At 37.1% G+C, this 12,943-nt stretch overlaps 1 protein-coding gene across 1 annotated transcript in view; it reads left to right on the forward strand.

Moving 5' to 3' along the window:
- LOC308650419 (thyroid receptor-interacting protein 11-like) overlaps nucleotides 1-12,346 on the forward strand; it is a gene marked incomplete at both ends in the record, with an annotated part of 45,518 nt that extends 33,172 nt beyond the window's left edge. Inside the window, 3 exon segments of the mRNA XM_081296437.1 lie at nucleotides 10,495-11,908; nucleotides 11,911-12,065; nucleotides 12,068-12,346. Coding sequence (XP_081152563.1) covers nucleotides 10,495-11,908; nucleotides 11,911-12,065; nucleotides 12,068-12,346 — 1,848 coding nt within the window.
- Nucleotides 12,347-12,943: the final 597 nt, after the last annotated feature.

Here is a 12,943-nt window from a genome sequence, read left to right on the forward strand (position 1 = left end):
TTGATGGCCTTTCTTTTCCACTCCCCCGGTCTCCACTCTGATCTCAGATCTTCCTCCCCTTATTCTGACATTCCAATCCACCAGTCTCCTTTCAGTTTCTCAATTCAGAAAGCTCTTCCTGACACAGCTCACACATCAGTTTTCTCTGCCTACAACTTCCAATTTCTTCATGATTTACCTGTTAATCATACTTATGCTGCAAGAAATAAATTACGTTTCATTTACTCAAACTATCTTTGGACAATCTATTGCAAACCAGGCATTTCAGTGCTGCTTTCTTGCAATAATTGTATATTTAGAGTATACTTAATAATATGTTCTTATTCATCTAGTTATTCACTTATTTATTCTTTCTTCTAAATTAGTTTTCTAATTGGACAGAGCTCATGTCCCTTTGTTCCTCACTATGTCCTTTGTCAAGATAGTACCAAGAACTTTGTCAGTGTTAAAAGTATACTTTTTGAGTGAGGTAATACTATTGGCCCTATATAGTTGCACATTCTATGTTTTGGTTAAGAAAGCATAGGAATACTATGAGGCAAAAATTCCAGATAAATATATCATGATGATTTGAAATATCTGTACATATTTTGAGAACTTAGAAAGAGCATAAGAGCTACAAACTATAAAGTACCAGACATTTTATATTCACTATAGTTAATCTTTATAATGACACTGAGCTTTGCAGATGAATTAACTCAAGATTAGAGAAGTCAATAAATTTATCCAAGATCAAGTTATTAACAATAACTTAGTGAAGATTCAAAACCAGATGTGTTTGTTCCCAAGACCTCCCTTTTCTTTACACTACTATCCTGTATTGTATGCAACATTTGTTGACCTAAGAAATACTATTAATTTTATTTTGCAGGTATATTGTTTTGAGGAAATTAAAGTGACATTTATTGCTTTGAACCTGATTTACAGTAAGACAGACATAAAATATTATTACTAATTCACATTATTTTCCAATGTATACAACTGAAGGGATATTCAAAATGTCAGCTTATACTAAAGGTTTAGATTCTGTGGACCAAACAAATTTTATTGAGTTTAAATTATCACTGTAAATAAGCATGACCATAAGAACCAATGGATATGTGAGTGTCAATTTCTATTTCTTTGTTAAGGTTCTATGGATGGGTTCTACTTAATACTTTCCATGGTCCAATTCTGCTATACATTACAATAACAATTCTAGTCACTTTGGGGCATTAAATGATTTCACATAAAGTTGACAAAACTATCTGGATGTTTGAACAAACATCTGGATGGCTGATTAAATCAGTGACTAATCCACTGGAACTATAAAATAGTAGGTATATCACACTATAAAATCACACAGAGAGCTATCATTGCCTTACTGTGCAAGACAGAAATGGGAAAAATCAACCTTTCCCTTTAAGACCTTTCCTCACCTGCTTAATAATCTAAATGTGTATCACAGGGACATAAGCATTGTGTGTGTTACATTCCTATCTTCCCTAGAGGGGTGTTGTTTGTTTAGTTTCTGTGGCTGGATATTGAAATAAAAACAGAGAACAACTTGGAAAGATTTTCATAAAAACAATTGACTCATTCCATTCTTATAACAACATTTTTATTTAGCCCATTTTTAAATAAGTAGTTTTGCAACAGAAGCAATAAAGAAATGATATAAAAACCTAGAACCCACTAGATTATAAACATTTAGAAAGAAAAATCCAAGCAAATTTAATTCATCAGTATAAAATATATCTGCCTAAGATTGATTTCATGATAAACCCATGAGATCAATGCATAACAGGAGAAAACTCAACCATATATCAATTACTGACTATCTTAATGTACATCAACAAAAATTCTTAAGGTAAGAATTAGCAGTTGTCATATATATATATATATATATATATATATATATATATATATATATATATAATTGCTGGTTGTTCAAAACATTACATAGTTCTTGATATATCATATTTCACACTTTGATTCAAGTGGGTTATGAACTCCCATTTTTACCCCTTATACAGATTGCAGAATCACATTAGTTACACTTCCATTACATATTGCCATACTAGTGTCTGTTGTATTCTGCTGCCTTTCCTATCCTCTACTATCCCCTCTCCCCTCCCCTCCCCTCCCCTCTTCTCTCTCTACCCCCTCTACTGTAATTCATTTCTCCCCCTTGTATTATTTTTCCCTTTCCCCTCACTTCCTCTTCTATGTAATTTTGTATAACCCTGAGGGTCTCCTTCCATTTCCATGCAATTTCCCTTCTCTCTCCCTTTCCCTCCCACCTCTCATCCCTGTTTAATGATAATCTTCTTCTCATGCTCTTCATCCCTACTCTGTTCTTAGTTACTCTCCTTATATCAAAGAAGACATTTGGCATTTGTTTTTTAGGGATTGGCTAGCTTCACTTAGCATAATCTGCTCTAATGCCATCCATTTCCCTCCAAATTCTATGATTTTGTCATTTTTTAATGCAGAGTAATACTCCATTGTGTATAAATGCCACATTTTTTTTTATCCATTCGTCTATTGAAGGGCATCTAGGTTGGTTCCACAGTCTTGCTATTGTGAATTGTGCTGCTATGAACATCGATGTAGCAGTGTCCCTGTAGCATGCTCTTTTTAGGTCTTTAGAGAATAGAACAAGAAGGGGAATAGCTGGGTCAAATGGTGGTTCCATTCCCAGATTTCCAAGAAATCTCCATACTGCTTTCCAAATTGGCTGCACCAATTTGCAGTCCCACCAACAATGTACAAGTGTACCCTTTTCCCCACATCCTTGCCAGCACTTGTTGTTGTTTGACTTCATAATGGCTGCCAATCTTACTGGAGTGAGATGGTATCTTAGGGTGGTTTTGATTTGCATTTCTCTGACGTTAGCAGTTGTCTTGAATGTAGCAATTTTCCACACATTGAATTTATTTATTTATATATTTATTTATTTATTAGTTGCTCAAAACATTACAAAGAACTTGACATATCATACATTTGCTTGAAATGGGGTATGTAATCTTATTTTTCCATGTGTTCAGATTGCAGGATTACATTGGTTATACAGCCATGTTTATACATAGGGCCATACTAGTGTCTATTGTATTGTGCTGCCCTTCTTATCCCCCCTCCCCTACTCTCTCCTCCCCTCCCCTCTTTCTATCCAATCTACTGTGACACATTTCTCTCTCTCTTTTATTCCCCCTTACACCATCTTATATGTAATTCTGCATAACAATGAGGGTCTCCTACCATCTTCTGTGCAATTCCCCTTCTCTCTCCCATTCCCATACACCTCTCATTCCTATTTAATAGTAATCTTCTTTTCATACTCTTCCTCCCTGCTCTGTTTTGTGTCACCCCCCCTTATATAAAAGAAGACATTCTGCATTTGTTTTTTAGGGATTGGCTAACTTCACTTAGCATAATCTGCTTGAATGCCATCCATTTCCCTGCAAATGCCATGATTTTGTTATTTTTTAGTGTTGAGTAATATTCCATTGTGTATAAATGCCACATGTTTTTATCCATTCATCTATTGAAGGGCATCTGGGTTGGTTCCACAGTCTAGCTATTGTGAATTGTGCTAATATGAACATTTTTGTAACTGTGTCCCTGTTTTATGCTCTTTTTAGGTCTTTTGGGTATAGTCCTAGAAGGGGAATAGCTGGGTCAAATGGTGGTTCCATTCTCAGGTTTCCAAGGAATCTCCATACTGCTTTCCACATTGACTGAACCAATTTGCAGTCCCACCAGCAATGTACAAGTGTACCTTTTTCCCCACATCCTTGCCAGCACTTGTTATTGTTTGACTTCATAATGGCTGCCATTCTTACTGAAGTGAGATGGTTTCTTAAAGTGGTTTTCATTTGCATTTCTCTGATTGCTAGAGATGGTAAGAATTTTTTTCATGTACTTGTTGATTGATTGTATATCCTCCTCTGAGAAGTGTCTGTTCAGATCCTTGGCCCATTTGTTGATTGGGTTATTTGTTTTCTTGTTTAATTTTTTGAGTTCTTTGTATACTCTGGAGATTAGAGCTCTATCTGAAGTGTGAGGGGTAAATATTTGTGCCCGGGATGTAGGCTTCCTATTTACCTCTCTTATTGTTTCTCTTACTGAGAAAAAACTTTTTGAATACATCCCATTTGTTGATTCTTGATTTTAACTCTTGTGCTATAGGTGTCCTATTAAGGAATCTGGAGCCCGACCCCACGAGATGGAGATTAGGGCCAACTTTTTCTTCCATTAGATGCAGAGTTTCTGGTTTGATTCCTAGCTCCTTGATCCATTTTGAGTTAACTTTTGTGCAAGGTGAGAGAAAGGGATTCAATTTCATTTTGTTGAATATGGATTTCCAGTTCTCCCAGAACCATTTGTTGAAGATGCTATCCTTTCTCCATTGCATGCTTTTGTCACTTTGTCTAATATAAGGTAGTTGTAATTTTGTGGATTGGTCTCTTTGTCCTCTATTCTGTACCATTGGTCTACCTGCCTGTTTTGGTACCAGTACCATGCTGTTTTTGTTACTATTGCTCTGTAGTATAGTTTAAAATCTGGTACCACTATACCGCCAGTTTCACTCTTCCTGTTTAGAATTGCTTTTTCTATTTTAGGTCTTTTATTTTTCCAGATGAATTTCATGATTGCTTTTTCTATTTCTGTGAGTAATGCCGTTGGTATTTTGATTGGCATTGCATTAAACCTATAGAGTACTTTTGGTAATATGGTCATTTTAATGATTAGTTCTGCCTATCCATGAACATGATCTTATTTATTTTTTTCAAAGAACCAACTTTTAGTTTTGTCTATTTTTTTCAATTGTTTCTTTTGTTTTGATTTCATTGATTTCAGCTCTGATTTTAATTATGCCTTGCCTTCTACTACTTTTGCTGTTGTTTTGCTCTTCTTTTTCTAGGGTTTTGAGATGAAGTGTGAGATCATTTATTTGTTTTTTTTTTCTTTTTTGAGGAATGAACTCCAAGCAATGAATTTTCCTCTTAGAACTGCTTTCATTGTGTCCCATAGATTCCGATATGTTGTGTCTGTGTTTTCATTTATCTCTAAGAATTTTTCAATTTCCTCCTTGATGTCTTCTGTAACCCATTGATCATTCAGTAACATATTGTTCATTCTCCAAGTGATATAGTATTTTTCCTTCCATCTTTTATCATTGATTTCCAGTTTCATTACATTATGATCAGAAAGATGCATGGTGTTATCTCTACTCCTTTATAATTTCTAAGAGTTGCCCTGTGACATAATATATTGTCTATTCTTGAGAAGGATCCATGTGCTGCTGAGAAAAAAGTGTAACCACTTGATGTTGGGTGGTATATTCTACATATGTCAATTAAGTCTAGGTTATTAATTGTATTATTGAGTTCTATAGTTTCTTTATTCAACTTTTTAAATGACATGTATTTTGTTCTTCAAAACTACCAATTTATACAAACATAAAAGGGAAGAGTCTCTGACATAAAGAAAATATTCAGAACTACTAGAAGGAAAAATTATTCATTGTTCCATTTTCAGCATTCAGTATATAAATGGATTTTATAAATATTTGCTTAATGAGGATCCAGGATCCAAGGGTCATCATTTTCAGAGAGAGAAACATGGAAGGAAATGACACAGAAGACCACAAAGAGAAAGTTACAAGAGATAAAGTATGAGGGGAAGTAGGTCTTGTTCTGTAGAGTGAAGGGGAAATGAAGGAAAAGGCAGTAACTTTGTCGAATGCTGACTTGCACAATAGACCAACTCACCTTGACTACCTTGAAATCCCACTTTCACTCCACATGAAACACAAAGACCATTAATAACATCTTCCTCAGGTTTCATCCTCAATGTGCCCCTCATGCAGCATCTGACCACGTACACCTACTTTTGCCCCTCTCCTCTTTCCTTTTGCTTTAGATCACAAAACGATGTCATGATTTTTCTTTATCCATTTCTCCTCTCACTCTTTGTTCTCCAATGCCTTCTCTCTCTTTTTTTTCTTCCAGTTCCTCTCCTAGACATTCCCTAAGAATTTTTATACTAAATAAATGAAACAGTGACTAGGAAACAACAAATCCAATGTCTGACATATAAAAAGCAATCGAAAAACTCAAGCTACCTTTTCGTGCCTTTGCCTTCTTTTCTCAGTAATATCATCTTGACTTTAACAATCGCTTCCACATAGGCAAGACTTAACTTTCTTTATGATATTGGAACTACCTTTAATTTTTTGTCCTACTTATAAAAGTCACCAGATGTGAAAGCATCTACTTTCACAGCTTGCCGATCATTTATGGATTCTTTGAAATTCTTATTTTCACCTTGCTTCTTGATGCCAATGAGAGTTCAAATTTATGGGTAATATGTCATTCACTGAATAATGTCTCAGTCCAAATCAGTCCTTCTACTATTGTACTGTCACTACAGTATTACATTAATCTTCCTACAAAAGTGTGCGGAACATTTCATTGATTATGCCAATTCTTAAAAATACAAATCTTCTAAGTACAAACTTAATATCTTGCATAGAATTTATCACCCTCTGTTTATAGACTCAAAAAGCTTTCATGACTTAAATCTTCAACCTGTGTTTTAACAAAGCCACATTTTTAAGGGCTCTCTACATCTGGCTTATTCTTTCTTACTTAGTCTTTTGCCCCATATGAGATCCTCACCACCACAGTCATCAATGATTGACTTGAATTATAATACAAGGATCACTCTATATAGCATCTTCTCTATTGCTTGACTCTATTCAATTTCCAACTTCATAGCAGGAAATGTATATAACACAGCTTTATGTCTTTCACAATATCTAGCACAATGCCTTGTACCTTTAGGCACTGAATATATCTATAAGGACACACTTATGATTCTTGGGTGCTTTTTGTCACATGTGCTCGAGAATAAACCAGGATTTTCCCTCCATTTCCCCCATAGTTTCCAGTAATATTCCAAACATATTTAGAAGGGGAGGTAGAGAGGGAAGATGGGAGGGGAGGGGAGGGGAGGGGGGATAGTAGGGGATAGGAAAGGTAGCAGAATACAACAGTCACTAATATGGCATTATGTAAAAATGCGAATATGTAACAGATGTGATTCTGCAATCTGTATTTGGGGTGAAAATGGGAGTTCAAAGCACAATTTGAGTCTAATGTATGAAAGATGATATATCATGAACTATGTAATGCGATAAATAATCAATAAAAAAAAAAAGAAAAAAAAATTGTTACAGGACAGTTCAAGAACCATAAGTCAGTCACAGCTCCTGACATGCTACAAACTATGTATACAATTTTAATAAAAGTTCTATAATAAATTTCCCTTAAACCTAAAAAAAAAAAAAAAGAAATGCTTTTATTTGGATGGTCAGTTTTGAATACAGTTGGAAGGTATCTCTCTCAGATAGAAATATAAAATGACAAACAGCTGTGGTCAGAGTGAACCATGCTAAAAGACTGAATCTGAGTGATCAGAAATGCCTTTTAGCAGTAGAAGCAACCACCACTGGAACCAGATTCAAGCCAAATGTGATAGGTCTTATAATGAAAAAGGCTCATTATTTGTGATTCAAAACAGTAAACAAGCACAGAAAACCTAAAGAGAAGGAGGCATCCTGCTACAATTTGGATCTGGAATGTTGCCCAAAGGTCATGTGTTGAAAGCTTGGACCCCAATGTAACAGCATTCAGAATGGACTCTACAGAAAGGCAAATTGAATCCTGAGCTCTAACCTCATCTGTGGATCAATCCACTGATGGGTTCATGATTGGACAGGACTATTGGGAGTTGGTAAAAACTGTGGGCGTTAGGGCCTAGTTGGAGGGTAGGTCATTGGAGTTGATTCCCTGGAAGGGTACATCATATTCCTCAGTCCTTTCTTCCCCTCACCATTTCCCTGATCTCCATGAGATGAGCAGCTCTGTTTTGAAGCCAGGCTCTCTGCCATGGTATTCTGCCTCACTTCAGGCCATAGCAATGGAGCCTGAAATTGAACCAAAATAAATATTTACTCATTTAACTTTCTCAGGTATGTTGTCAAAGTGATGAAAAAGTCTACTAACACACACACACACACAAACAAGGAATGGTCAAAAGGCAGAAAAAGGACACTTGGTATTGTTGATGGCTTCTTCAACAGTAGACACAGCTGGGGTACAGTGTGGATTCTCGTTTCAGCAGATGCTAAAAGGGACTTAAATTTTTATATTAGTCTTTTATGAAGAGAGATTGACTAATACAGGGCTGATTTTTCTCTCAGATTTGGAGATGAATAAGAAGGACCAAGAAGATTTCCTTTTCTCGCACAGGACACAAATGCAGTCACTAGTTTCTGATAGCAATCTGAGGAATTATGTCTACTTGCTCTTTTCTTGATGGCAAGAGACTTTGTGAGGTGAAAAATATAGTCCTTAGAATCATTTTACCCATTAATTTTCCTAGAATTCTGCCTTTTTTAAAATTTTTATTTTTACCACCTTGAGTATTTGTTGCCTAAAGAGACATAAAGAAAGAACAGCTCAAGGAAAAGAGTCTCCTGAATATGTGCTCTGGGAAGAGAGTAATGGGAACAAACCCAAACCCTTACTAAAGGGTAATAAGAAAAAATGATCCTAAATAAAACAAAAAGCAAATATGAACAAAGTGGCAGCAGGCTCTATTTGTTGGCCACTTTCTCTGCACCAGCCATCAGGTGAGAACTACACATTATGTTCTCATTTACTCTTCAACTCATGCCTGTGAGAGAGGTTTTATAAATGCATCTTGTCCATTCAGCTCCAAAATTGCTTTGGTCCCAATTTGTATGTCTGTATGGTCCACATGCTTCATCTCTTTGCTTAGTCCCCCAACTCTGCAAAGCTGCCTCCTCATTATCTTGTTGGAAATTACACACTTTGGAAAGTAGGGTCTTACCTTTTCTCTTCCTGATCTTTAATTCTAGGGGAAGGATTTAAATTTAGGATTGTTACTCCATTGTAGAAAATTTCTCAACTTTTTATTTCACTCTGTACTGTTTAGACCTGGGTTATATTAGGCACTGATAAACAACAACAGGTTAAGTGTACATCAAGTTATTGGCTCAAAAACAAAGTTTGTTACGTGAAATGTAAGTGCAATTTTTGAGCACTTAAATAAAAACTTCAATCAGCACTTACCAGGACCATATAATATTAAAATGAACTCAAAAATTTATAGATTAAGAGCAAAAATTTATTTTTGGAAAGGGTGAAGATGGTTCTTTATTGACATTTAATCCATATTATAATTTGAATTCTGAGAATGATTAAGAATTTGTGATGGTTAATTTTATATGTTAACTCATCTGGGCTATGATGCCCAGATATTTGGCCAACTTTTATTCTGGGTGTGTCTGTGCTGGTGTTATGGGGTGAGATTTACTTTTGAATTAGGGGACTTTTAGTTATAGATTGCATTCTGTATTGGAGCCAGATCTTGTCAACTGAATGCAACTTAATGCAACAAGAAGTCCACCTCTCCCAGACAAGAGGGAACTCTCCAGTGAACTACCTTTGGATTTCATCTACAACTTTGATTCTTCATGATTCCACAGCACACTGCCTTTGGACTCAAACTAGAGCACTTTCCTGTATCTCTAGCTCCTCCCAGCCAACCCTGCCCAATCCTGTGAGCCAATAGCTGACAGGCAAGTGCAGGGAAGAAGCAGAGGCCCTGCAGGGGTTGAGTGTGCTACTGGCTGCCAGTCCCTGGTCAAAGTCCAGGACAGGCTTCTACCTTTACAGGTAGGAAGTGATGATTGGTGTTGGCAGAGCCCCAAGAACCCTGCACTGTGAGGAATTCTGAGCCCTTGGGTCATAATTGACACCAGAAACACTGGAGGACGTTCGGGGCAGAGAAGTGGATGGTGATGGATGTGGTTTTCAGAGCTGGTCTGATGGATCACTGAAGTTGCGGTTATGTGGTCTTGGTTTGGAGGCCTGAGCTCAGGCTTAGGCCACTTCTTGGGTCAGGTGGGGAGCAGCTTGGCTTCCCTCACTGGCATTATCTCCAGCTTCACCAGGGAAATACTTCTGGATGCTTTGGAGGCCTAGAAGCAGCTTTTCCTCATTGTTGGAGAAAGAAAATTGAAGCTACTGGTTCCACACTAATATGTGAGAATGAAAGACTGAAAAAGTATTGTACTGTTCTGGAAGAAAAGCATGAAGCATCAGAGCTGCAAATAAAGGATCAGTCTGTAAGTTACCAAAATCAACTGCAACAGAAAGAGGTAGAGATCAGCCATCTTAAAGCAAGACAGATTGTACTGCAAGATCAAGTGTTTCAACTACAGGCAGCTGCTCAATCAGTACCTTCAGGAGCTTGTGGTGTACCAACAACCACTGAACCAGCTCCATTCAGTTCCCTGATCAGTAGTCATTTTTCAGCCTTTCCTGATGATGACATGGACTTTAGTGACATACTTTTATCACAACAAGAAACAAACAGATTGTCAATTGTAAAATGCAACTACTTCAATCTTTATAGGAGCAGAAGAAGGAAATGGATGAATTTAAATACCAATATGAGCAGATGAATGCTGCACATAGCCAGTTAATTTTAGAAAAAGAGGAGGAGATTAAGAACTTGCAGAAAACTATTGACCAAATAAAAGCCCAGTTGCCTGGAGAAAGACGCGATGCTCCAACAGAGAAATCTGATATTTTTCCAGAGACCAAAGTTGAAAGCCTTAATGTAGAAAGTGGCAGTGAAAAACATGACCTGTGGAAAGAAAAGGAGTTGTTGAAGCACACAGTAAGAGAGCTAAAGGAGAGAATACTGATTTTAGAAGTGGACACTTGTACACTCAAAGGGGAAAATGAAAACATAAGAGAAACATGCAAAGAAAAGGAAAGGGAGTATCAAGCATTGCAAGAGACAAACTTGAAGTTATCAGAGATGCTGCAAGAAAAAGAAATGGAATGTCAGTCAATGAAAGAGAAAGCTCTTGCCTTTGAGCAACTGTTAGAAGCAAAAGAAGAGGGAGAAGCTGGGGAATTCAGCCAGCTTTCCAATGCAGTTGAGTCAATGCAGGAGAAGACAGCTACGTTTCAGCGAGAACAAAACCAAGTCATCCTAGCACTAAAACAAGAGCAGATGGAAAACTGTGCCCTCCAGGAGGAGGTTCAACACTTACAGGACCAAGAATTATTCCTAAACCGGGAGCTAGAAAGGCTACGCAGCCATCTCTTGGAATCAGAAGAGTCTTACACCCAGGAAATTTTGGCTGCACAAGACAAAGAGATTCAACTGAGACAGAAAGTCACACTCTTGGAGGAAAAGCTAGTTGCATCTTCTAAGGCAAGTCACCAAGCCACTGTGCAGATAGAGTCACTGCAGGAACAGTTGAGTCTGGTCTCTCAACAGAGGGATGAGAATGCACTGCAGCTTTTGCTCTCCCAGGAACGAGTCAGGCAGTGTGCCCTGTCATCAAGTAACCTGAAAAGGGTTCTAGAGCACTTACAAGAAGAAGAGAAAGCTTTGCATTCTGCTGAATTAGCCAAAGAAAGACAGTCAATAGCTGAATGGAAGAACAAGGCCGAAATGCTAGAAGGAGAAGTATCATCATTGAAGGAACGTTTGGATGAAGCAAATGCTATGTTGGATTCTGCTTCCAGACTGAGAGAAGACTTAGATCTCAAGGAAGAACAGATGGAAGAACTGAAAAAACAAAACGAGCTCCAAAAAGAAATGTTGGACCATGCACAACAGAAATTGTCGACTTTGGTCAACAGCACAGAAGGAAAACTGGACAAAGTCCTCATGAGAAACCTTTTTATTGGTCATTTCCAGACACCAAAAGGCAAAAGTCGTGAAGTGTTACATTTGATGGGAAGCATCCTGAACATTCCAAAAGAGGAAATGGAGCAGTTGTTGAATGAAGATTATGGTGGTGTTACCAAGTGAATGAGTGGCTTGGAGGGACATCAAAAAGTGTCCCCAACATACCTTTGAGACCAAATCAACAACCTGTGCTTAACAGTTCTTTTTCAGAACTCTTTCTCAAATTTCTGGAAACAGAATCTCATCCCTCTGTCCCACCACCAAAGCTTTCTCCCATTTCTCCATGGACTGTCTAGACTCACCAGGAAGGAGAGAGCAAGGTATAAATGTACCAGGAAATGTTAAAGATGCACCCGAATTCAGAGCTGGCAGTAGCACCAACAGGAATCCACGTTCTGCAGCTGTGCCTCTTAGTAACCTAGCTGAAGTTGGACTTGGTGGACCTGGGCATCCTCTTTTTAAACCCATCGCAGATTTCATGCCCACCTTTACACCACTGCCAGTGTCCCCGGACAATAGTGCCAGAGTTTTACTCCAGGATCTTCTAAATATTTAGCACTTTAAAGAAGCGATAATACTTTTTGATGTTTTACATCATGGCCTTTTGGAAAAGAACTCTGTATTTGTAGACAAAAAGAGAAAGAAAATAAGCTGGTATATATAGGTATATAGCTAATAGGTAATTTGTTGTTGTTGTTGTGTTTTTTTGCTATAGAACTTTTTTAAAAATTTGTTTTGTTGGCTGTAGCACTTTGTGCTTAAAAATTTTGTTCCAATGTAGCAGTTAATCATCACCAGTCATCAATTCTGTTGTACATTTGTGAGCAACTGTACAGAGCAGCATTAGTAAACAATTAGCTCCAAACTCTTTTTTTAAAAATGATTATATTTGTTAAATTTAATGGCATTAAGATAAAAATTATACATTTAAATAACAAGAAAGAAGAAAAATCCAACCCAGATGAAGAAGATCTCAGATTTAGAGTATATGAAACCCAACTGTGATGTTGCAAAAAGTTGTGAAATCTTTAGTTTATCCAAGATAATGTTGTACAACTACCAGAAGAATATTTCATTGGGGAGGGCCTGAACACTAAGTTTAGTGCATAAATTCTAAGATGCTTTGAATCCAAATTCTATGAGCCCTATCCAT

The sequence above is a fragment of the Spermophilus citellus genome (assembly GCF_964194105.1).
Source record: "Spermophilus citellus genome assembly, chromosome: 5".
Lineage (NCBI taxonomy): Eukaryota > Metazoa > Chordata > Mammalia > Rodentia > Sciuridae > Spermophilus > Spermophilus citellus.